The sequence below is a fragment of the Balearica regulorum genome, chromosome 3 (assembly GCF_011004875.1).
Source record: "Balearica regulorum gibbericeps isolate bBalReg1 chromosome 3, bBalReg1.pri, whole genome shotgun sequence".
In the NCBI taxonomy this organism is placed as follows: Eukaryota; Metazoa; Chordata; class Aves; order Gruiformes; family Gruidae; genus Balearica; species Balearica regulorum.
The window spans coordinates 83,383,781-83,411,014 of record NC_046186.1 but is presented as its reverse complement, the minus strand read 5'-3'; the positions used below and the strand labels follow the sequence as shown (position 1 = coordinate 83,411,014).

Sequence of the window (27,234 nt, the reverse complement as noted above, 5' to 3'; positions counted from 1 at the left end):
CCCACGCTGGAGCGGGGGAACGATGAGTCCTCCCCCTGAGGATGAAGAAGCAGCAGAAACACCGTGTGATGAACTGATGATAACCCCCACTCCCCGTCCCCCTGTGCCGCTGGGGGGGCGGAGGTTGAAGCCGGGAGTGAAGTTGAGCCCGGGAAGATGGGAGGGGTGGGGGGAGGTGTTTTTAAGATTTGGCTTTATTTCTCATTCCTCTACTCTGTTTTGCTTAGTAATAAATAAGATGAATTCCCTCTCTAAGTTCGGTCTGTTTTGCTCGTGATGATAATTAGAGAATGATCTCTCCCTGTCCTTATCTCGACCCGTAAGTTTTTTTTTCACTGTACCTTTTCTCCCCTGTCTAATGAAAGAGGGGAGTGATAGAACGGCTCTGGTGGGCACCTGGCCCTCAGCCAGGGTCAACCCACCACACATATTTGACTGCAAGACTTCATTCTTAATAATACATCATAATAGGGGAGAGTCATTTAAATGTTTGTATATGTTTCAGGGACTGAAACAAGTCAGAGCTTTGTTTATTCTGTGCCATATCTGTGTTGCATACAACCCAGCATCACGTATTTCAAGAATTGTCAGTATTTGCAAAGATACTAAGCCAATCTTCTGACGATGCAAAGTGATGCCAAAACAAGTACTTTGTGTCATAATGACACAAGTTCCTTCCATTTGCATTTGTTCTATTACACACATAAAAATAAGGATAAACCTTTAATAACTACAAGGAAACAAAATGTTTTCTTTCACACAAACTGTTGGGACATGAAGTTATATTGTACTCCTGCTTTATCTTGACTTGGTAATTTACAATTGTAAATGCGGTTAATTGTTTCTTATTAGACTCCGGTGCCAATATAACTTCCTACATTATGTAGGAACAACCTAAGTTACTATATAACTAATAGTTATGCCACAGCACCTTCTGTAAGGATGATTACATTTCAGTAAAATTCCATAATGCATAAATGTTTATTGTGCTTTCCTTGCCTCAAAAACCTAACAATATAAACAAAACCAGGAAAGTTTATTACCTCTGTCCATGTTATCTCAGTTTGATTAAGTGCCAGAATCTTCAATTTTGAAAATACACTGGATACAGAAGTTGAGGTAGACGGAAATTTCATTTTGTTTTCACTGTGTAAAAAGAATAATTATTAGCATAATGAATAATTACATTTAAGTCACTAATTTGTAATTATGTATTAAAGAAAAAAACAATTTTTGCAAAAAATTCTAAAAGTAATTTCCAAGGTGTCACATATTTTAAAATATTATAAAATATCCTTCTAGTTATATTCAAACATACTTCTTCCTAATTTACTTTGCTTCTTCATGAATACATACTTATTCATCTGTGGCCTCCTTCGCCCTTTTCCCTCCCCTAAGTTTTGAACATGAAAAGAATGATTTTCATTAATATTAAATGAAACAAAGTCAGATTTTGGACTTAAACTCATGGAATCACAAAATGGTTTGGGTTGGAAGGGACCTCAAAGATCATCTAGTTCCAACCCCCCTGCCATGGGCAGGGACACCCTCCACTAGACCAGGTTGCCCAAAGCCCCATCCAACCTGGCCTTGAACACTGCCAGGGAGGGGGCAGCCACAACCTCTCTGGGCAACCTGGTCCAGTGCCTCACCACCCTCACAGGGAAGAATTTCTTCCTAATATCTAATCTAAATCTTGTCCTCCTTGGGACAAGGAGGCTTACCCCTTGTCCTATTAGACTAGGACACCTACTAGACTATTGCACCCTTGTAAACAGTCACTCTTTCTTATAGGCCCCCTTCAAGTACTGGAAGGCTGCTATAAGGTCTCCCTGGAGCTCTTCTCCAGGCTGAACAACCCCAACTCCCTCAGCCTGTCCTCACAGGAGAGGTGCTCCAGCCCTCGGATCATCTTCATGGCCCTCCTCTGGACTTGCTCCAACAGCTCCACGTCCTTCTTATGTTGGGGGCCCCAGAGCTGGACGCAGTACTCCAGGTGGAGTCTCACAAGAGTGGAGCAGAGGGGGAAAAGCATCTCCCTCAACCTGCTGGTCACACTTCTTTAGATACAGCCCAGGATACAGTTGGCTTTCTGGGCTGCAAGCACACATTGCCAGGTCATGCTGAACATCTTGTCCACCAACACGCCCAAGTCCTTCTCCTCAGGGCTCCTCTCAATCCATTCTCTGCCCAGTCTGTAGTTGTGCTTGGGATTGCACCAACCCATGTGCAGGACCTTGCACTTGGCCTTGTTGAACTTCATGAGGTTCACACAGACCTGCCTCTTAAGGTCCCTCTGGGTGGCATCCCTTCCCTCCAGCGTGTCGACCGCACCACACAGCTTGGTGTCGTTGACAAACTTGCTGAGGGTGCACTCAATCCCACTGTCCATGTCACCAACAAAGATGTTAAACAGCACTGGTCCCAATACTGACCCCTGAGGAACACCACTTGTCACTGGTCTCCACTTGGACATCAAACCATTGACTGAAACTCTTTGAGTGCGACCAATCAGCCAATTCCTTATCCACTGAGTGGTCCAATTTAGAGACAAGGATGTCATGTGGGACAGTGTCAAATGCTTTGCTCAAGTCCAGGTAGACGACATCAGTTGCTCTTCCCTTATCCACCAAAGCTGTAACCCTGTCGTAGAAGGCCACCAAATTTGTCAGGCACGATTTGCCCTTAGTGAAGCTCTGTGGGCTGTCACCAATCACCTCCTTATTCTCCATGTGCCTGACCACAGTTTCCAGGAGGATCTGCTCCATTATCTTGCTGGGCACAGAGGTGAGACTGACCGGTCTGTAGGTCCCTGGGTCTTCCTTTTTTTCCCTTTTTAAAAATGAGAGTTATGTTTTCCCCTTTCCAGTCAGCAGGAACTTCACTGAACTGCCATGACTTCTCAAATATGACGGATAGTGGCTTAGCCACTATTAACTCCTTAGTGGCGATTGAAAATAAAGAGCCTACGTGACTATCCAGACGCCAGTAAAACAAAAGGATGTAAAATCCACTCTCAATAGCAAAATATCACTATAAAATAGTTATAAGATTCTCAAATCTGCAGTCTTCAAATTAGTTTTCGTTACTCACCCCCAAACAAAATTTTTTATTTCTTTCCTAAGGTCTGATCTACCTGCGTGCTATGATAAAAATCTCTCAGTGTAGTAGTTATAGTTACATACTTATGGGTTAAATTTCCCCATTTAAACAAGCTCTTAGTGAGCTGGTGGATGGCTAATCACCTGCATTCTTCTTCCAACATTCCTTGCACAAAAACTTCAGTAACAGACTTACCTGCTAATATCTGTCTGTATTTGAAGTAAACAGGTTTGCAGTCATAAGCGTCAGATTCCAGCATCAGTCCCATTTTGCTTTCCAATTTTATCACAAATAACTTCTGAAAACCCCTCAGTCTAGACTATACTTCTCAACAATGAAAAACTGAAAAAAATCATTCTAGGTGAATTAAAATAAATTCTCTGTGTTCTCATGCATCCTGATTCCTGTAAATGTTTAATGGCCAAAATCTGTATTCTATTTTTCAGACAATGATTTTTCAGACAATGTGAGTTTTCTAATTTTACAAAACTTCAGTCAACATTCATCTGTCCTAAGTACTCCTCCAGAATTTAGTTTTACATAGATGCTAAACTTCTAGGGTTCTAGTCTTTCCTTGAAAAAGGATGTCTGAAAAACATAGCACACACACGAGTTTTTTTAAGGACAAGATTTAAAAAAAAAAAAAAAAAAAGTATTTAAAAATGTAGCTCCCATTAAAATGAATATTGAGGCATCTGGTTACTGTTAGAAAGCTGACCCTGTATCTAAAAGATCCTCTTCTTTTTTGTCCCTACCCAAAGGAACAGAATCCCAAATACACATATTTGTACCTGATATTAAGTGTTTCCAGATTTTGAACTTGAGAAGCAATAGCTGTTACTGTCTCCCAAGATGATATCAGATTTTTTGATAGATTTATATGCCTAATATCTGAAATTTCACATTAAGAAAAAGAAGAAACTTATCTCAAATCTGAACTTCCTTTTTCAGAAATTAGAATAGGGTTTGGTTTTGAATCAAATAAACAGATTACACTTGTTTGGGGTAAGAGATGCTACTGCTCAGTCACAGCACATTTTATTTTGATTTGTGGTATGGAAATGGCCTATAGTTTTATAAAAGACCTTAAATTTACAAATTCTAAAATGGATTAATTTCTGTATTGACAGGAACTCCTACCAGTCCTTATAAATGAACAAATAATACCTACTTTGTATTTCTGTAACTGCTACAACACACAGTATACTGAATACATTATTTATTATATATTTGAAACCTCTGGTGCCTACAGAACTTATCACTTGTATTTTTATGGGGTTATCTATTCTAGAGTTAAATTAAAAAAAAAAAAAAAACCCAAAACAACCTGTTGCTGGAGCCTTATGAAATTGCAGTCACAGTAGCAACCTACGATGATATTTCTATTTTTATCCACAATTTGCGTTCCCTCTCAAAAATTGTAAGTATCTACTTTTTAACTCTGTAAATACTGCATTAAACTTCTAAACATAAACTGCAGTTTTAAACATTTTTAATAAAAGGATGCAAATATCATTCACTGAAATGGCCACTTGGAATGCTAAAATATATACTTCATTTGTGGTATCATGCAGTATAGCAAAAAAGGATACTAGAACACGTTCTGCCGATTTCCTCTTTCTGACCAGCATGGCTCACTGCACACTCACGCACCGAGATATCTACCAGTTGGTTCAGCTGGCTAAATGAGAAAGAACATTCTGTTAAGTAATCTTCAAACAGAAATAGGTATGTTATATAAATACCTGGTTGTTACAACTAAATAACACCATTTTCATACATATCATCTCCTTTAGAATTCGCTATGTGCAGATTGCTACACTGCAGTGTCTTTCTTACTTGAAAACAGACACATTTCCTCTATTTTTTGCCTTTACATTGCTACTACAAAATAGGCCTGGCTGAACCACTCCCCACCCCCCATAAAACCCAACGAACTCTCTTCCAACTGAAAAAGAGTGATAAAACAGGCAAAAAACTATGCACATTGGAATTTAGTTAGAGGTTCCAGGTTAAACAGGTTTCCTGTATTACTTTTTGCAAGAGGTTCTAAGTTATTTGGGCATTCTGTGTATCACTTATCAAAAAGAAAAAGGAGAAACAAGAAACAAAACACGAGTATTTTCGACTGTTTAGTATGTTCTGGGAGACAAAGGAAGAACAGTTGTGGAATTATCAGCTCAGAAGGAGACTGCCACCTACTGAACTAATACCTCCCTACTGCTGCAATCTATTACACATCATTAAGCTACTTCCTTCTTCCTTTCCCTTCCAGATAAATGAACATGACATGAACTGACTGAAAGAGTTCTTCACTAGCAGTACAGTGACTTTTTGTCTTCCCTCTCTTAGTTACAAAGTCATTACTGATACGAGTAAACAAAGATGAAATAACAGTGTACAATATTCAGAAAACGTTAAAATCCATGTATTTAAAAAGTACCATGCATTTGTATGATTGCCAATACCATGATAATTTATCTCACTAATTCCTCCTCAAACGTCATCACCTTCTGTTTTGTGAAATTAAAGTGAGGACTGTGAGCACTCAAATAATCCCATTTCTTCTCTGTAAAACACGTAAATTATGAAGCCACAATAGTAAGATTTCTTTTCTCTTCCGCCATAGTCAGTTTGGCTTATTTTTAGAGATATGACAATATTATATGCAAGGCAGCCAGCTACCATGAGCTAAAGCCCTTCTAAACCCTTATCATCCCCTTAGTCAAAATATAAATAAGCAATGTTAACAGAAGTTAACAGAAAAAACTAAAACTGACACTGACCATTATATACCAAAAGCTGTTAAAGAAGCAAAATCTTTGTTTATATGAAATTAGAATGTACTTAATGTCTTTAAAGTTTGTCACTTACAGAAACTGCTTGCAAGAAATGCAGAATACATGCAGAATACATGCATGTAACAATGTCATCATGTTTCAAACGCTATGTTACGATCAGAGTGGTGCTTCAACTTCTAGGTAATTTTGGAGAGCAATATTATTTAGTTATTTTAACGAATCCTCTAGCATGCAACTGAGACATTGTTTTACTATGAAAACTATTAAAAGTTTAATTTACTGTTTGTCCAGTAACCAATTTCAAAGTCTTCCTCCAATTTCAATGTCTTCCTCCAATAAAATGTGTTCTAGTGTTCAGAATTGAACATGATGGTGTTTACGTTAGATTCATATAATGATAGGCAAAAGATTAGGACTCTTAAAAAATTTAATCAAGAATAGTAAATAAGTATTTTATGCTGTAAAATCCTCCCAAACAGTACAGAAAGACTAATTCATTCTGTGCTTATACAGCAATAAATGTTTAAAAAAAGAGAAGCAAACTTGTAATTCCAAATTTAAAAGAAATATTGAAATAAAATCCATGGTGAAAATATGAATCAGCAATTGCAGATGGCCATTAACCCAACAACTTCAAAAATGCAACTGAATTTAAAGGAAGCCTAAACATAAAATTGTAAGACACATGATTGATGACACACAAATCACCTTAACTGTGTGCTATCAGGATCCTTGGTTTACCATTCACTGAAAACTCATGCATAAATCATATATTTCAGTAGTCTATTATAGTAAATTTGTTCTCCGTCAATCTCAGTAACACGATATTTATCATCCAGCAGGAACCCCTTTTCTGTCCTGCTGTAATGCCATGTTAAAAGAAAACAAGTACCAACATGATAAAGCACTGCAGTATTTGTAGACCCAAAGTTACTTGAATTTAGGTTGTGCGCAAGTTTCTAATTAACTTAAGAAATCTAAGAGTAACTTTTGGGGCAAGAAAGCCTACCATTTCACCTAACCCAGTCTAACTAACGGTTGCTGCTGAGAAAGAAATGCGTCTATTTCCCTATATGAATTCTTCTAGCAAGCATTTTCCAATCGGGCAACTGTGTGGTGGCTACACAACTTGAGTCAATTCATTGATCCAACGGAAAACTAACCCACAAAACAAAGAATGATTTTGTACTAGATCAACGAGCTGACCTGGCTCACCTTTTTGTTCCATAACCACCAAATCTGGTGTTCAAGCCAGAGAAAAGGAACAAGCAAGGTCGTCTCTTTTGGCAGCAGCTCACAATCACATCAGATAAAATATATGAAATCAAACACTCAGTATCAGAATTTTTGAATGATCTATTTTATTTCTTCAACAAGTTTCTTCAACATTCTTAGGCAAAACAATACTCCAATAACCATGGAATAATTATGCTAGTCATTTGAGGACCATATAGTCTTCTTTTCCTTACAGTTGAACTACTACTTGACCAATCAATCACTAAGAGTGTATCTTAGATTTTCATATTTTACACTTGCCTTTGTTGTTCTACAATAGAATCCATGCCAACAAATTCCACAGTCTTCTTTCCAAATACTAATGTGTTCTCTGTCCCATCTTGCTCATCATTCAATCCATACCGGTCCTTTACTGCAGTAAGAAAATCTACTCCAAAATTGGCCTTGTTTGGCCGGATAAATGATCCTCCTCTAGGATGCCTACAAAAAAGCAGACAAGAAAAGGTGAAATATGAAAAGTTATCATAAGAATGACTAGTCTCAAAAGTACTAATTATTATTTTTTTAAAATACTGGGAACCAAAGCAGTCAAAAGGCAATTCCACAAGCTAATTTTAGACATCATCATTGCCACTCAGTGAGACCAAGTAAGACTTGCAAATTATCATCGATAGTAGTTGACCCAACAAGTTCACATTGTGAGATGCCACGAGAACTGAAGCACCGGATCTCCAAATCTACTTACACATTAAAATTACAACGTCAATACCATTATTAGAAATAACTGCTCTGTTGTTTCCAAACTCATTATGAACTCAGTTTTTCCAGAAAATTAAGTTTCTACCTACGGACAGACACAAAGTTACCTATATCGCACAACAACTGTGCCTGGAGTCTCAGCTCAGCGCAAGGCCCATAAGAATACTCGGAATAGTCATTGTCTCATTATATTTCACTTGAGTAATTCTAAGGGAATGCAGCCTTGTCCTTCCATCCACACAAATGACATAAGATGCAAATTGTACCACTTGGAATTCTTATACTAACTACAACTTTTAAAAATTCTAATACTAACTTGGTAACGATTTTGAAACTGAATAGTCAACTGAATTATCCAGCTAACGTAATGTTCTACACAGTCCTACAAAGTTTAGTAGCTTTTCTTGAGCACTGAAAAAACTTGGTTGCGTGACAATTTCTATCAAAGTTAGCAAGGAAACACAGTATCGAGGAAGAACTGGCAGAGACAAGTTGTGGGAATGGTATCACAGAGCAGATGGAAGCTGTGATAGGAGGATCAGCCAGAAAACAGCAGGAAGAAAATTGGTGGTTATGATTACCTGTCTGCCTTCCAGCTGAGAAGAGTACAGATTTTGGTTGGAAAGTACCCAGGAGGAAGAAATCACTTATGTAAATAAAACTCCTCTTTTCAAAACAGCATGTAAACATCAAGTGGCTAATTAGAAAACCATAATATAAACCACCAACTCTACAGAGTTCAAAATTCTCTCTGAAAAACAGCAATTAGAGACCCTGAATCCTATGGACCTATTACTAATAGATGGAATAGCCTGGGCACCATATATTCACATTTTTATTCATTCACATATTCATTCATTAACATTTCTAATACTTATTTAAGTACTCTCGTATCCTAAAGAAGGATCTGGGTAGAAACTAGGTATTATTTACTTTTAAAATATTTTCAGTTTAGTTTTGTAGTGACTAAGTTTATAATCATCGCACTGCAATGATTATAAAACAAGCAGAAAGGCATATTCTTAGAGAATGTAAACCCAGTGTATACTTTCATGTTTGATAAGCGTTTTAAATTCTGAACATTTTTAATCCAGGAACTTTTGTCTTAAGTCTTTTCTTCCTTTCCTTTGAAGTTCTTCATAGCTTTCAAACATTTGGCTAGTTTAAATGTTAAACTTCCTCAAATGAAAAAATTATGTGACTCTTTCTTAACACCACTTCTTAAAACAGTAAATGACATTTTTACCATCTTAACTATAACATCTGTTACCTGCAAAGTATATCACTCCTACTTTTGCATTTAATTAAGTCAACAGCTTCATAAATGGCAGATAGTGCAGGATTCAACTTGGGCCTCTCTGGAGAGAAAGCTTGTACTCTTGTCTATCTGTAATTCACCTTAGGTCCTGCTGTATGTTTATTCTGACATCTGCTGTCCTTTTTCCTACCACCTCAATTCTCCCCATTTTGTCATTGCCATTCCTCTGCACTCAACAGTTCTGCCTTTCTTCCTCTGCTCTCCCCAACCCTCCAACCAGACCTAATCTAGACCCCCACATCTGCATCCCTCCTGTTATGCCATTTATCCTTTGTGTAGCCAAGCCATTTTTTCTGTCCTCTCAGGTCACTATTCTATTGGCATCTCCTTCCTTGTTGTCTTTGCGGGAGCTAGTTCTATCCCCAGGAAAAAATGCAAAGGAGACTAGCTACCTTGCCCCTTCATTTGAAGTGACAGGAAAAGTATGGTGCACTTCTCTCTCAAGCCCCTCCTATATTTTGTTCTGATCAAAGCAAGATCATAGTGTTTCTTTCTCCTGTTCCTATCACTTCCAAGCACTATGAATGCTATCTTATCTAATGTATGCTCAAACCTATTCCACAGTCTAAATTTCTTTTTGAGTTCCATTCTATTAATTTGATCTACTTTTTCAAGAACTGTCACAGAAGGACAGAAAAGGAGACTTTGCAATAGGAACCTATTTTCAGGCAAAATGATTATATGTTCAAGGAGAGAGGTCACTTCCTGTAACTCATTTTCCCAAAAATACCCTGCCTGTATTAACTTTCACACTAGGGAATATGAACTGTACAAGCCATATGTACATATCAAACAACTAATGTACAGCACTTGGACTCATGAAAAAGCAAACCTCTTAGCAATCAGTCTCCTAAACAGATAAATCCTAATCCAGAGAGTCATCCAGCATGCATATCATGAGATGGAAAGGACCTGCAGACTACTGATCAACCTGACTTAAGCTGAGCATTCAGAAGTCTGAGAACAAGGATTTTGCTCTCATGCATGTAAAAGGTCTTGCGGTCAGGACAGTGCACCATGCAAAAGAAGTGGTAGAAGATATGCCCCAATTTCCTTAAGCAGAGAATCTGTAATATGTCCAAGTGGGGCTCTGACAACCAGCTGGCTCTGGTTAATAGTGACACTTCTCACTGACTTTTAAAATAGAGAGGTTGACCCCAATCTCAGAAGTCAGCTTGTAGGATGCTTTCTGTTCATGATTCAGTAGCTTGAAGCAATACAACCCATCTGCTAGCATGCCCAGGGCCCTTGGAAGGTATTCATTAAAATTTAGATTAGCTAACAACTTCCACTGGTTAACCATTTCCCTGAACAAAGAGGAAATTTGGCATCATTCTTCTTTGCTAATGTAAAACAAAGCGGTGGCACCGCTCATCATTACAGGTACACAGTGGCTCTTCACCTACTAGAGAAATGTCACACACGCACACACTTATCAATACCCGAGGTATAACGCAGTAGTACCTAAACTGTGTTCTGCCAACAGTTACACACTTGAGCTGTCTGACAGTGGAAGCAAGCTTCTGAGCCAAGGAGAGACCTCAGTTTTATCAGCCTGGATAGTAAAGGTAGATGGAAGAGCATCTTTGCCCTGTATCTGCTGTTTGCAATGATTACTTCAAGGCAATTATCATCATGATGGGGGTGCACACATGACAAAGCTCTAAGGTATCATAAATTATAGCCAGTTGAATCTACATACAGCTTTTCTAGATAGGCCCTGAACAGATCTTTTTCTTTAAGGTGAAGGTGCTCAACAGACCAGACTTCTTTTAGAAGAATCTACACAATGCAGTAAAGAAAACCTTTTAAGTTTTAGAACAGGCTGTGGCAGCTAACAAGGCTTAAAGTGACACCTAACACAAATCTGCTATGGTGTATTGAATTCCTGACTGCACTGCAGCAGCTTTGCAAACATCAGCAAGTACTTGAAGTTCTTGCAAGTTTATCTTAGTCAAACAGACATGAAGGCTGAGTCTGAGCTTTCACAAAACAAGGACAGACAGACATCTGCAGTTCCAGATGCCATCTTAAGGTTCTGCTGGTGCACAGGACACATTTGAATAGTGGTTAGGGACAATGGTTTTGTTTCAACACTGTTCTAATGACAGCAGAGAGCAAAAGTCTCTGACGTGTACAGTGACACAGAGTGAAACAATCAAAAGTTCCTAACTGAGACCTTCTGAGGCTGAAAGGAATCTTGGGAACGCATTCTCCTCTTGCTAAATGGCAATCACTTTTTCTTCATAGACACTAAAATGATATTTCTGTATTTGAAGAGTTTGTTTGTGCTCCAAGTAGATATTGCTGGAGATGAATCTGTCATTCTTGAAGGAGAGATAGTCTAATTTAATATAAACAGATTTTTTGGGGGGCAGGACCATAAATTTCATGCAAACAACAACATCTGATTGGTTACAAATTCTGTCTGTAAATTTAAAAACATGTTCATCTGCAACTTATAAAACTCACTGAAAAGGGAAAAACTGAAAACATGTAATGCCTTTACCAGGATAACTTGCCATTTCAGGACTACACAATACATAAAAGTCAAAGTTCCCACAAGAAGAAAACTTAATACACAAAGGGGGAAAAAAGGCCACAAACATCCGAAAAGCAGTTGCAATTCTGCCAGGCTGAACACATCACAGAACCAAGCTTTACTCTACTTCCCTCTGTTTCCCTGGCTTGCTGTGAAAGTCCAACCTGGGGAAATGGATTACAATTTAGTATGGTCAATACTTCTAGTATCTGCTGAAATATCATGATTTCCTCTGGAAAGTGATCTCTGAAGAACAAAACATATTATTTATCAGGAGTGGACTTGTTCCTTTCAATTAAGTACTCTAAATGAGTAATACAGCAGAATGTTATTCTCATCTTGTGAACTAAGCAGAGAAGTATGTCATCTGCTGGGGAATCCACACATATCCCCCAGCAAAATGGCAAGGATTAAAATACCTGCTAAAATAGCAGTGCCTGTGTAAATGCTACGTGTGAATGGAATACCCAAAACTGACTGAGAGGAGGGCTAAGAAGGAAGATGACCCTTCTGCCAGATTAAACAGTAACCAGAGACTTTTTTTTTGGGGGGGGGGGGCGTGGTGGTGGGGGTGGTGGAGTGAAAGGACTCCACTTAACAGGAAGCATAAAAGAAGTCTGAACATCTGTAACTGTGTGGAAAAAGAAGAGGGTGCCACAGCAGCAGGCAAAACCTGGTTTGATGCCATCAAAAACGACCCTGCCAGCAGCACATCTCTGCCTAGGCCAGACAGAGCTGCCTCCTGGTCAGAAGCTGATGCAAGTCTCTGCCCAGCGAGCACAGACATCATGGGGAACAACACATACATCCCACATCTCAGTGCGCATGTGTGCCCTCCGGGGTGCTTTCTACCAGCACGCACGTTAACAGGCTGCAGGAAGCAGTGCAGGGACACAGAAGCAGGAGCACCCACATCTCCCAGAGGAGGAGGTGTGTGCAGCTGAAGCACTCGCACACCCAGGGGAGGTGCGTGTGCTTGTCACCTACGTCTCCCAGAGCAGCACATGCGTTAACTGTGGGACAAGAACTTATTTGAATGCATACTCATCTTTCAAAAGCTGTATATAAATTTTAACACTATTCAAAGGCTTGATTACTCCTCGTTTCTCTTGAAGGACTATAGAACACAGCTTATCTTAATTACATGATGCAGTACTGCAACTGACGGCTAAAATAATAGCTTCCTCAGTTATTAGGAAACAAGACTTTATTATCAGGGGAAAAAAAAAAAACCACAAAAATGCACCTAGGGTATGCATTGGCATTTCCAGCTAATCAAGATTTGATGAACATGCTCATGATGTCAGCATATTTGGAAGTACGGCTGTTTTGTTCTTTGCTTCTCATATTCTTAAGAACTCTAATTAGTACCAAATAATATATGACCCAGGTAAACATACTGCCACGAAACATAAAAGTTTAGGTCATACTTCCAGAAAACTTAATACAAAGACCACATATAGCTGTAAGCAGACCTACTGATTTATGAAATTATGTACTATGAAGAACATCCTCTAGTACTGAGAATCTCAAATTCAGTTTTATTTTCCTCTTATGATCTCATTTTGAAATGTCACTCTGTGAAAGATTTATTTTTTTAAAAGCATTCTTTTCAAAATTACCTTAAAAAGAATTTTAAAATATCCTTTCATTGCATTTGTTTACAGTACAATCTACTCCATCAGCTACTTCTGCTTATCAGAATTCAGGGAGTGAGCAAAGTAGGCTTATAAACAAAAGATACTATTGATAAGGTTTGAGTGAAAAAATATAGAGAAATTTTATTTATTTTTATGTATGTATACATATTATATAAGGAAACATAATCCCCCTCCCCCTTAACAGTTGCAGTAAAGAGACAACATTTTAGGTTGTGAGATTTTGGGTTTTTAGCATCTTTTTGATAAAATAAGGTAATAATTTTTACTTAAGTTTGCCTACATCTTCACAATTGGTACATGAACTACGAACCTGTTTGCACACAGAAAGTTGTGTCTGTGAGTCATGGTTGACTGCTAGAACTATTATTTGTTCTCACATTCCAGAAGGACTTTCTCTGATTGGAACAAAGCAGAGTACAAAGACCAGGCATTGTAAGAACAACATGTTTAAAGATCACTACATTTAAATTTGTTATAGGTATATGCAGCTTCACTCAAGAAGATGAATCTTACAACAAGAATTGAGATCACTAAATGATCTATCTCATCTCCTGGGAGCGCACTAATGGTTGCTAGAAAAGCAACAGTCTATACACATGTATAAAGCACTGAAGTTCTGAAAAACATCTACAACATGTTCAATTGCTTCTTCTGTCCAGAGAGATTCGGAATGGTCAATTACCTTTATTATTTCTCCTACAGCAGAATATAACTAGCTTCAACTTAGAAACTGCTTCAATCAAATTCAAAGCATTTAAGAAGCAATTTCTGCTAATACATTCATAGAATGGGTTGGGTTGGAAGACACCTTAAAGATCATCTAGTTCCAACCCCCCTGCTCCTCCTCCATTCGTTCAAAGGAGATGGTTGCTCCAAGGCTATAATTTCCAATTCTCTAGCCAAGAAAAATCCAGCAATGTTGAATGTTTTTCTTCCATTAGGAGTGTCCTTATTCTCCTTAAGCCTTGCTTTATTATTAAATACAAGGAAAAAAATATCCAGTCCTCACAGGTGGTGGTGGGGTTTAATTATTTATTTTTCTGAAGAACAGATTTTGTTTTATCATTTCATTTTCTGACAATGAGGTGTCCAGGGCTTCCATCTTCCACAAATGTAGAAGTTAAGAAGATACAGACTAAGAATTCTGATTTGGACTACTGAACATGATCTACCCCTTCCCTGTTTATGCCTGTTTGGCTACAGGTAAGAGATAGTATTCCCAGAAAGGATTTCAAAATAGCTACTTTTTAGTTTTGAATTATTTAATAGATAAATTCTTCTGCTGATTCAGTGTGAGACCAAACAGCTCTACTTGCTGGCTTGAGAACAACTTAGATCTTAACTGATAACAAAGTTTATTCTTTAACAAGCCCTGAACTGCTGTCAAGTCTCGATACAAATACAGCAGCCTCCTTTGCTATCTCAGGGAATTCCACCTGTCTCCAGAAGACCTTTTGGCAGACTCAAAACTAGACCTACTTTCCCCACAAAAGAGAAATAATAATTTTAATTTTCTTTTTTCCTACGTGACACTTTACAGCAACAGTTCTAAGTCCCTTCCATATCATATTCCTATATTCACATAGGAGAAAGTAACAAGACCCATCTATTCATAAAAATGGAAATGATCACAATTTTCACAAGCTGAAAACACCTGCTCAAAGGTTAGCAAAATCATGCACTGTTACCACATGCTTTTGATTTTTCTTTTGGAGGAAATTGTCATAACAAATTTTCTCTCTTGAATCATCCATTGAGAATAAAACAAAATGCTTGTACAAATACACCACCTCTGCCTCTGCAAAAATCTTTGAACGATGACTAGTCAAAGCTAGTGAGACTCTGGAAAACTGTCACTATGTACTTTTCTTGTTCTTTCACACTTTTCCAGTCATCTGCTATTACCCAATGTCAGAGGCAGGAAACTAAGCAAGACAAATCTTTGCACTGACTTCATCTAGCTATTCTTACAACTTTTTTTCAACTTGCATGTAAATGAAAGATGATTTGCTTGTCCTCTCACCGATGGCTTTAACATTTTCAGGATAATTAACATGAGGAATTAATTTCAGAGAAAAGTCTTACACTTTCCAACAAACCAAAGCAAAAACACATCCAAAAGGAAGACCACAGACAACTTTTAATTTATTTTCTTGGTTTCTCACTTTCTTTCATATTTTCAAAAGCCTTCTATTAATTCTGAGTGCTCACTGTCAAAGGATTTGATTTATATTAGATTCATTTCACTTGAACGTGCACTCGAACAGTTAGGAACAAACTGCAATCAAACCAGCCTTTTACAGTTACTACCAGCCTTGGAAAATAGGAGGTGGATAAAGACCTAGAAATCTCTCCACTTCATCTCATTAACGTAAAACTGGCTGTGATCCAGCGGTCAAAACATCCATGTAACACCACATCCTTTCTCCAAAAGCAGCCAATAGAAAACAGTTGGGAAAAATACAACAACAGGGCAAGTACTTTAAGGATATACCCACAGGATATTCTCTCATCCTTCACCACTTCAATGCTCAGGCACTTACTGAGCTAGCAGCCCTTAGTATTTAAGGGCCACTGACGGCTTTTCTTCTATTAATTTGTCCAGTTATTTTTTTAACCTCACAAACTTTTAGCTGCTGCAGTGTCCTCTGACATGGAAATCAACAGCTTGCTGCTGTTAGCATCAACCCTAGAGTCCTGTACTCCCCAATTTCAAACACATTAAGTGCTCGAGTCTTTAAACTTAAATGTAATAGATGGATATACTTAAAAACCCCACAGAGCTACACTGTGTTTTGCATGTATTAAATGCAAGCAAACATATTTAACAATTCCTCAGTGATACAACTATAATCCAAATCATTATCAGGAACTTGGTATTTTCCCTTAAGATGCATGCAAGTCATCTTAAGTCCAAATCTAAACTATGTTTGAGACACTTAATACGAACCAATACTTCAGTTCAGGATTACCTAAGGAAGATAAGTAGGACATACTGATTTCCTTACTAAAGCAGAAGGTCTGAACGTACTAAAAGGAATATTAATAACATCCAAAAATCACATTTTATTACATATTTCTTAAAACACGACTTGTACTTTCTAAGTACTTACCATATTGTAATACCTCTAACTGGATTAATAACAACACAACAGCCTTTATGGCATAGCTAGTCACAGCATTCAGATTTATTATCTTTTTAGTATCAGCCAACTGATAACAAAAGGGTTTGCCCTAAAAATTGCAAAAGGGCATTTTCCCATAATCATCTTGTCAATACACATGACATGCTAACACTGTGAATCAACTCACCTGCACTTAAAATACTGTGTTCCTTCATAGGTACCATCATGCTTTCCTCTCTGAGGATCATCCCATTCAACACCAAGCCAAATTCCTGAAAAATATAGTAGGTACATTTTCAAATTTATGGCATCGTAGCCAAAGAAATCATGGTTGGAAGGAACCTCTGAAGTTCATCTATTCTAACCTTCTCTCTCAAAGCAGGAGATTATCATCAGCACTAAAACAGGTCAGCTAGGTAAGTCTTCACCTAGAAAATCTCCAAGGAGAGAGAAATTCCAATTTATTAGTGCAGCCTATTCCAGTGCTGCATTACTTCTATTGATATTTTCCTGCTGTCCAATCTGAACCTTTCCAGCCACAATTTGTGGCCATTGTCCCTTATTATATAAATCTAATACGAGTAAGAATTTGGCTCAGTCATCTATGTAACAGTCTTTCAAGCAGCTGTAGGCAGCTATTAGATGCCCTTTAATCTTCTCTTCACCACACTAACCAAGCCCAGATCCCTCAATCTGTCTTCACAACACGTGTACATGGTCTATGCCCTTGGCCACCCTGACAGCCCTCGACTGGATCCTCTCCAGTTTATCCACAGCCATCTTGAATTGGCATGGCCCCAAACCAGACACATTATTCCAAGTGCAACCTTATCAAGAACCTCTGCCCCCAGAGGGGGAAAACAGCTCCCTTTGTTCATCATTTTAATGTAACCCAGTACAACATATATCTTGCTTGTGACAAGAGCTCACTGTTGCCTCATATTGGTGACAGTATTCACCTTAACTCCCAAGTCCTTTACAATAAAGCCTGTGGGTTGCTAGTGCTTCCTCATCTGTACTGGTACATGGGTTTATTTCACACTACATGTGGAAATTTATCCTTCTTCTTGAATCTCTTAGACCCAGACTTGAAGTTCATAAAGCTTGCTCTGCATTGCAATTCTACCTTTTGTCATATCAGCCTGTTGATGGTGAACACTGCTCATTATCTGAGACACTGATGAATATGCTAAATAATAGACACCTCAGCATTTATTTCTGTAGTGCTCACACATTACCAGATATCAAGTCTTTGGTTACCACTTTTCCACTTGACAGACCTGCGGACTTTCAACCCACTTAACAGTTCAGTCATCTGGCTTATATTCTCCTGCGACCAAATAAGACTCCTTATAGAGACAGTATTAAAATCAAGAAATACTACATCCCGTATTCTCCCTTTGTCCGCATTCCAGTCATATCATCATAGAAGGTAATTAGCTTTGCTTGTTCTTCTTGGCAAGTATCAAGTATTCCCAACTACCATCTTGTCCTTCATGGGCTTGGAAATGGACTCTAAGAGAACATGCTACATGATCTTTCCAGGAACCGAAATGAGGCTGATAAGTCTACAGTTCCCTGGTCATCCTTCTTGCCTCTTCTAGAGCTGTAAGCAAAGCTAGTCTTCTTCCAAGCATCAGTAATCTCTCCATCCTGTCACCACAATTTTTCAAAGATGACACATAGTGCTCTCACAATCAGACTGGTCAGATTTTGCAGCAAGCTAGGCTGAGTCTTACTTGTTGCCATGCATTTGAATATGTTATCAAAGGACCGCCTAGTCTGTCGATCTGCTGCTGCTGCCTGTCTCCTTCCCAGACTATGCCCGTACACAGAGATCAGGGAACAGACTGTCCACAAAAACTAATGGGAAAAGGAAGGCACCAAGATCTTTCTGGTGTAAGAAAAAACATAACCAATTTCAACCAAAAGTACTTCTCACACTCCTTTGATAACTCTGACTTCTAAAAAACCCAACAACTTATCTAGATTAGAAGCTGCCATATCTACACATGAACAATGAGGAAAACCTATTTGCAAATTGTCACATTCTATCAGTCTTTTTTTCTTTTAAATTAAGAAAAGCATTAGAACTTAAAAAAAAAAATAAAATCATTCAATGTAAAAGTTATTTACTATCGCGATGTTTACCTGCTGTAGGAGGAACACTGCCAACATAGCGCACAGTTGCATACTCTGTGCCACACACAACTCTCCGACCCAGCGCATCGGAGGGCGCCCAGGCACTCATCCTGGGAAAAGCCAGGTCCGAGCGGCAGACCTGCAGAGACAGAAGCAATACCCTTAACACGCACAAGCCACCGCTTTCACAACCCCCCTACCTTGCGTTCTTTTTTCACAGCACGCTGCACTCCCGAAGCTCAGGTTTGCCCTCCCATACTCCCTGCAGCTTGGCACAGGTAAATGCTCTCGCAACGCCCCCCCCGGCACTTCCACCGCCGCTGCGGGACCGTCCCCCATTGCGGAGCAGCCTTCTTCGGCTGTGCTTTCAAGCCACAGACCGCAACCCGCCCTCCCAGCGGCGCCCTCCACAGCGGGGATCGCGGCAGGGATCGCGACAGGGATCGCGACGGGCCCTCCCGCCCCGCCCCCGTCAGGGCGCTGCCAGCGAGAGGCCAGGCAGCCGCCCATGCCCCGCGAGAGACCGTTGCTGCGCGCGGCTCGGGCGGGCAGCGCCCGCGGCAGGTACAGCCGTTAAAGTAAATCATCGCCTCTTGGCCGGGGGCGAAGCAGCCGCAGGCGGAGGGCAGCTAAGGCGCCGGGCGGGAGGAGCAGCCCCGGCCGGGCTCACAGGCCGGCTCACCCTCTTCACACCCGCGCCTGGGAACTGACCGCCGACGCTAACAGCTCCGGGCACAGCCGGCCCCACCAGCCCCCTCTTCCGTGCTGCGCGGACTGACAGCTATCATCCCACCCCGTCTGGCCTATCGACGTACTCCTATTGGCCCCAAGCCCCCAGTGCCGCCCTAGCTTGGTCGTTATTGGCCTATCCCCTTCTTCGACCGCGCTCCAGTCATCGTCTTCACGGGCAATCGACGTGGGGCGTCCCCGCCGTACAGCTTTCTGGGTAATGTAGTTCATCGAGGCGGCCACGCCGCGCGGACTTGCCGCCCCTGGACTACACCTCCCAAAACGCCGTGGGGCGAGAAGAGGGCGCCCTGATTGGGTGAGTAGGGCGTGCGGCGGGGCGGGGCTGGGAAGAGTGGCTGCGCGATGCGGCTGCGCAGTGCGAGCTCGCCTTCCGGGGCGGGAGGGTTGTCCCGGCTGCTGCCGGCCGCCTCTGAGGGGGTTTTGTCTGCCCAGTGCGGAGCGCCGGGGCCGGGCGCTGTCCGCGCACCGTGCGCAGGCGTCGCGGCCGGAGGGCCTCGGCCAGCCTGGGAGTAGCCGCGGATGGGCTTGTAAGGAGGCAGGGAAGCTCCCCCAGGAAACGGCTGCCGTGTTAATGTTTTGAAGCAGCGTGTGGTAGACAGCCGTACAACTGTCGGTCTGATACCGAGCACGATACTGCTATTACTGATTCACCACGTGGCTGATTAAAAGAAAGCAATGGATTCTGCATCGAGCAACACAGATTCGCAGGACCTCACCTTGCCAGGCTGCGCTGGCTGGGCCTCTTTGGGATCAAACCACTGGTTTGTTTGATTAAACTGCTGTCGCTGAAATCCAACTTGCTTAGCACATTTCAAAGCAAGCAATACACCTTCTTCTGCCTAAGTGCAAGCTGGGTGTTGCACAAAGGTAGTAAAGCCAGATTTAAAGGCTGGGGTGCTCTCCTGGGAGACAGCGACTGAGGAGAACGTGGGCGTCCCAGCGAGTGGCAGCGTGTTCCCCTGGTGCAGCCGCTGGCCAGGGAAGCTGCTGTGCCCCTTGGTTCTACATCAGCGAGCACACAGAATAGGGAAGTTGTATTATCTCACTCAGTATTTGGCATTGCTACATTTGTTGCTGCATTTATTTCAATATCCACTATTTAAGAAAAATATCAATTAACAGGAAGAGGATCCAAAGAAGAGCCATAACAATTGGAGAATACAGCTTATAAAAAAAGAAAGACTGTCCAACACGTGTAGATTAACAGCAAAAACAGAAACACTTGACTGGATTCTTTCAGTATCAATTGCAGGGGAATGGAAATTTAGTAAGAGCTCTTCAGTTTCATAGAGACAGGTATGGCAAGATCTAATAGCTTTTGCACAGTTCTGTGGTTATAAAACCAAAGTATCCTAATTGACATTGTCCACATTTGTTCATCTCTGATGTGCTTCATATCTCAAACTCTCATAACAACTCTTAAGTTGCAGAGGCATAGATTCAATGGATGGACCATTCGGTGGATGAGGAATTGGCTGGATGGTCACGCTCAAAGAGTTGCGGTCAACAGCTCAATGTCCAAGTGGAGAACAGTGACGAGTAGCGTTCCTCAGGGGTCAGTACTAGGACCGGTACTGTTTAACGTCTTCGTCAGCAACATGGACAGTGGGATCGAGTGCACCTTCAGCAAGTTTGCCAACGACACCAAGCTGTGTGGAGGGAAGGGATGCCATCCAGAGGGACCTTGACAGGCTGGAGAGGTGGGCCCATGCAAACCACATGAAGTTCAACAAAGCCAAGTGTAAGGTCCTGCATGTGGGTCGGTGCAATTCCAAGCACAACTACAGGCTGGGCGAGGAATGGATTGAAAGCAGCCCCGAGGAGAAGCAGTGTGTGCTTGCAGCCCAGAAAGCCAACTGTGTCCTGGGCTCCATCTAAAGAAGTGTGACCAGAAGGTCGAGGGAGGTGATTCTGCCCCTCTACTCTGCTCTTGTGAGACCCCACCTGGAGTACTGCATCCAGCTCTGGGGCCCCAGTACGGGAGAGACATTGAGCTGTTGGAGAGAGTCCAGAGAAGGGCCATGAAAGTGATCCGAGGGCTGGAGCACCTCTCCTACAAAGACAGGCTGAGAGAGTTGGGATTGTTCAGCCTGGAGAAAAGGTGGCTCCAGGGAAGATCTAACTGCAGCTTTCCCATACCTGAAGGGGCCTACAGGAAAGACGGTGAGGGACTGTTTATCAGGGAGTGTAGTGACAGGACAAGGGGTAATGGCTTTAAGCTGAAGGAGGGTCAATTTAGATTAGATGTTAGAAAGAAATTCTTTAGAGTGGTTGCCCAGAGAGGTTGTAGAGGCCCCATCCCTGGCAGTGTTCAAGGTCAGGTTGGATGGGGCTTTGGGCCACCTGGCCTAGTGGAGGATATCCCTGCCCATGGCAGGGGGGTTGGAACTAGAGGATCTTTGAGGTCACTTCTATTACATTAAATAATTCCATACACTCTTGACAGGCAGCATATTAGTACTATTTGATTCTGTGATAGTGATTACAGCAATCAAGTACAGGTATTTATTAACACTAGTATATCATTCAAAGTAATTTGGATAATATGTAAATTCTTTGGCGCACTGATGGCTTGCATCTTCAAGGAGCAAGCTTTGAGAGCATTCTTTACTGTCTGGCATAAAGCAGCTGCTCCCAAAAGGAGCATTCTAGTGAGGAACTCTGTGCCTTTACCTTCGAGTCCTTTGCCAAAGGTAATGTGTTTTCTTAAGTCAACTAATGTCTTTGGAAAAAAAAAAATAGATACCTTAGTCCTTTTTCCACATCTTTGGTGGTGTTACTGTCTCCTCTGGGTTCCTCAGCCCATTCGTATCCCGCAGAGGGCACCCTTTGAACGATCTGTTCCAGTTTTAAACAATGCTGAAGCTACATAGACAGTTGTACAAGTACGACAGCAGAAACAATGCCAGTAAGCCGTCTTGCTCTCCTTTTCTGACTCATTCACTGTTCCCGAGTACAATCCTGAGAGCATGCTCCATTTTGACAGGAAAGTTGTTGAAAACAAGAAAATACTTTTCACTATCTTTCTGACTCCAGCAGCATGTTTGATAGGTAATTCAGCCGTTCTCAGTATCTACATGCATGTTGTTGAATTTATGTACTTAGTATTTCTAAAATGATAATGAAAACAGCATAACTTACTGTTTATGCTATTTCTTTGCGTTTCTTTTTTCATGTTTTAGCACTGTAATCAACAAATAGCTACAGTTCATCCAATGTACTTGACAAGAAACAGGACAGTCCCAATGCCAATAAAATAACTAGACCAATTTAACATTTACATATCATTATCTAGAATTGCAACTTCTGCATTTCATAAGCACCTAAGTGAAAAAGGATTTAACTTCAGAATTTGTTGAACATTCATTTTGGTTGGTGTAAAATATGAGATTAGATTTATAGCACAGTTTTTACATTTCTGGGAATAGCAATGACAATTCCTTCATTTGGTCTTTACTTTGACCTGTACACCCCATCACACCCCCCAAAAAAAAGAGACCATAAGTAGCAATAGGTTCTTTGGTTAAAGCCACAGAAAAACTGTAGGAGTCAGTTCCATGCTTCATGTATTATCTCTGCAATTCTATTTTTAAAGAACTTTGTGGTTTTTCCTGTGCAAACACTTCTATTGTTTTTTTCCTTTTTAATTTGTTCACATGGCCTTGGTGTCAGCCTGATTTTAATAAGTTGGTGAAAAGTTGTTATGCGTCCCTCAGCTAACAGAAGTTCACTGCAGAGTGACATATACTAGATTACAGCAAGAGAACAGGCCAGTTTTGTGTATTTCAAAACAGCACAACCAAAAAATGTATGTTTGCTATTTTTCATTTTTACGGACTTCAATAATTACTTTACTGAGTGATTAAGTAACTTATACCATATGTTCCAGAAACAACAACTGAAACATTATGAAGAGAGGGAAAATAATCTACTGTGATCAAGAAAAGATGCAACTGCTTACTGACAGCATATAATTCATATACTAGCAGAGTAGAGAGTATTTTCATGGAGTTCAAAAGCAGAAAGTTATCTGTGATTTCCCTTCACATCAGACTTCGTCTTCCACACAAATTCATGTCAGGTTTTGCAGTGCTCTCCCTGGAAGTGTCATGTTAGGCCTTCTTGGGGTATCTCCCACAGTTCTCTATGCTGTAGTAAACCTAGAAACTCATTGAAAAGGTATTTACTGAGCAAAGTGAGAACGTATTTGTTCCCTAGGGCACACGGGTGAGGAACACTATCAGTATTCATGTGGTTTAACCTGAATCTTTACTATAAATTTTGCAGATAATACGCTTGAATGAAAGTGAATTAACGAATCATGGATTATTCCTAGCCACACCTCACAAAAGTGCCTTCTAAAATAATTGTTAAAAAAATGCTGCAGAAAAGGTGAACACTGGTGCTCAGCTATAATAAAAGTTATTCAGGAAGGATGTTAATGTGAGGCAACAATCAAGACAAGTAGGCACATAGCAGATTATGTTTCCCTGGCTTCAAGAATAGAAAAAATGTTAGAGAAAGAAAAATGCAGTAATGAAACAATGTACTCTGTTTTATCCGTACCTTTAATCAAAAACTTAAGATCATATGTGCAACTTATTTATATAACTATCAGAATAAATAATTTTTAGCTTGAATATCTCTTACATTCTATTTGGAAAGCAAGAAGGGAAGCTCAGTGAAACTAACCACGGTCTTTAGCCTTTCCTAACAAAGTGAAGGAGATGCTGTAAGATGAGGTGAATTACATGAGGCAGCATCAGGAACCTAAAATGGGTTTTCTTATTCTTTCAAATCCTTTCCCTAGCTCTGTTCTTGCCTCTGTCCACCTGCCAGCTCTAACATTCATCAGGCTCTTGCTGAGTGGGATAATTCATTAATCCAGACAAAAATTAACTTCTCTCCCCCAGGGCTAGTGAGTTAAGTTCTTTCACAAACAGGCCTAACGAGCATTACCACCAAAGCAAAATAGGTGTTGAAAGCAAATGGGCAGGAGAGGGAAAGGAGCTCAAGCTATATGGGACAAAATTTATAGCAATATAAAATATGTTACAGGCTTTAGCTTCTTGGGAAAAAAAGGTTTCAGGCATTTCAAGATTGCAGAAAATCTTGGATTACTTTGTTGAAGGCATACAATGAGCCAAGATTTAACATTTCAAAAGCAGACACAGACTATTTTGTTTGTCCAGGATCAAAATAGAGTTTGATAGTATTGTGTGTGGTATGGTATTAGTAGCAGAATAGAAATATAGCTGAAAAAAGAATTACAATGAAAGTACTGAGCAAACAATACAAAGAACATAGTAAATAACAAACCTGAAATGTAAAAGTGATAAGATTAAGACAGAATAAAGAGCAACAGATGCTTATATAGCTCTTGTACATGAATAAAAGCCTAGCCCAGTTTAGTGCTAAAGACATATTAAGAGTTCAAACCAGTTTTATAGAAGGACATGCAAAAAAACCCCCAACACCAAAACCCCTACAAATCCTATGTTTTTTTATACCATGTTAGCACTTTAACAGTAACTGGGGAAAGAAGCCATTAATATAGGAAGTTTCCATAGCACATGGAAGCATTTAGATAGTTAATAATTAGCAAAATCAACCATAAAGTTGAAAGCATAAAGAAATATCAACAGCTACTTTCCCACTGCCACTAACATTTTTAGGCTGTTTGTATCAACAACTGACTGATACATACAAAGTTGCACTTAGCTTGTACTTGAACAACCTAAGCTCCAAGGGAGAGATGGAAGACAAGCTATCTCCTCACGAAGGTCCTTAAGTGATGCAATTTTCACTATAATTGATGGGGATAACATCAGCCTTGGAAAAAGCAGAGACAGATGTTCCATCTGTCTGACAGGACAAGGGGAATGGGTTTAAACTAAAAGAGAGTAGATTTAGATTAGATGTTATAAATAAATTCTTCGCTACGAGGGTGGTGAGGCACTGGAACAGGTTGCCTAGAGAGGTTGTGGAGGCCCCCTTCCTGGCAGTGTTCAAGGCCGGGTTGGATGGGGCTTTGGGCAACCTGGCCTAGTGGAGGGTGTCCCTGCCCATGGCAGGGGGGTTGGAACTAGAGGATCTTTGAGGTCCCTTCCAACCCAAACCATTCTATGTTTCTATGATCCAATTGCTGGCCACTCAAAAACAGGTGACAGCATTCATTTACATCCAGCATGCATTTACATCTAAGCAAGCACACAATCAGAAAACAGACTGAGGTAAGGCGAAATGTTTGGGACTGATAAGTATTTGGATTTTTCTTTTTATGTACTGCAAGAGCTAAACCCCCCAAGAAATGCACTGGGAATTTGATCCAAGTAGAACTTGTTGGCAATGGTAGGAAGATAGTAAGGGGAGGAGTTCTGGCTCAAAGGGATTGACATTGAAACCAGCACCCCCTTTGTTTCCCCACGGGCATTTCCACATGCAACTCAGATTTCCATTCCACAGCAATGCATCTCTTGTGAAGATCAGGAATAAACCTACTCCCTGTGTTGTGGGAGGCACAGCAACAGAGAGCAGCACTTACCAGAACTAAACTAGTTCTGCCACAAGAACTCTCATGCTGCTTTACGGAATTGATTTTCCTAACGTGGCTTAACACCAAGAGCTTGTACCAGAGCCAATGTTGGAGAATGCTGATGAGGATGCACTGTCTCATGGCACCAAATAGAAAATCTACCTTTAGTACAGAGCATCATCACTGCTGATGCTTAATTCTAAAAGATGCTTTGAATACCCTGAAGGCAGAAGTGTAAGACAGAGCTGTAAGGTTTCTTGTTTCTTGTTGTATGGTCCAGCTTTCTTTTCCCAGCATACTTTTCCCTTCTTACCCATTTGTGGTTTAAAGGGCCTACAGCTGGAAAACTTCCAATGTACTTTCTCCTAAATTAACAGAGGCACAGTCTACAATATATGGTATTAGAATAAATACCAGGGTGAGTTGCCAGAACGAACCAAAGCAGCAATGACACAGAAGAAGTCTCAGCTGGTAGAGAAGTTTTGTATAAAACTAAGAAAAGCTACCTTATTAGGAAAGTTTGATTACACAGAACTGTTTACATCCAGCAACTGAGCTGACACGAAATGGCACTAAGTGAACTTTGCATCGCATATGTTAGTTAAAATATCCTAATAGGCACAAGGATATCTTTTATGGTAAGACTAGGAGAGGAGATTCTCCTGACACCAACAGTTTTCCAGTGCTCTCCCACATTCAACATCAGCTGCAACAGTGCTTAAAAATTCCCAAGACATGGCACAAAATAAATGTTGTACTTTGCTGCAAACAGTATTTTCTCATAAAACATTAATAATTTACAGGCTTACTACTAAGCACTGCAAGTTATAAAAAAGGAATTACAATTCTGTCATTAACATTAAAGAAAAGACACCTTTCACCAACTTTAAGCTATTCAGTCCTGGTGACCAGGTCCATTCAGTGAAGAGGCTAATATTCTGTGCCTAATCACAGAGCAGACAATGATGCCTTCTCAGCATGCAGATAAAAGGCACAGGCTATCATCCATAACTTCATAATGTCTCTGACTAAAAGCAGTCATCCTGATTTTTTTCATGCTTGATCACTTCCAGAAGAATCTTAAGGCTGCCTAGGGAAGACATTACAGCAACCTCTTTCAGTTTGTTTTCTTAGTGGGTTGAGACCATGACTGTACCTGCTTTCCAGGTAGAGTAAATGAACACCTGCTTAAAACTATCCTTCAGCTGTCAGAAGCTAAGTACCTCTGGCCATTTCTTTTCAGACTATGCTTGAGCTAACACC

At 40.4% G+C, this 27,234-nt stretch overlaps 1 protein-coding gene across 1 annotated transcript in view; it reads right to left on the bottom strand.

The window, feature by feature from the left end:
* The window catches only part of GGPS1 (geranylgeranyl diphosphate synthase 1), a 60,659-nt gene that overhangs the window by 13,016 nt on the left and 20,409 nt on the right, over window positions 1-27,234 (bottom strand). The window contains exons 4-9 of the mRNA XM_075748716.1: window positions 18,696-18,825; window positions 16,732-16,816; window positions 7,440-7,619; window positions 4,695-4,783; window positions 3,894-3,993; window positions 1,044-1,146 (exon numbers count right to left, since the gene is read on the bottom strand). Coding sequence (XP_075604831.1) covers window positions 1,044-1,146; window positions 3,894-3,993; window positions 4,695-4,783; window positions 7,440-7,619; window positions 16,732-16,816; window positions 18,696-18,825 — 687 coding nt within the window. The remainder of the gene's footprint in view (window positions 1-1,043; window positions 1,147-3,893; window positions 3,994-4,694; window positions 4,784-7,439; window positions 7,620-16,731; window positions 16,817-18,695; window positions 18,826-27,234) is intronic.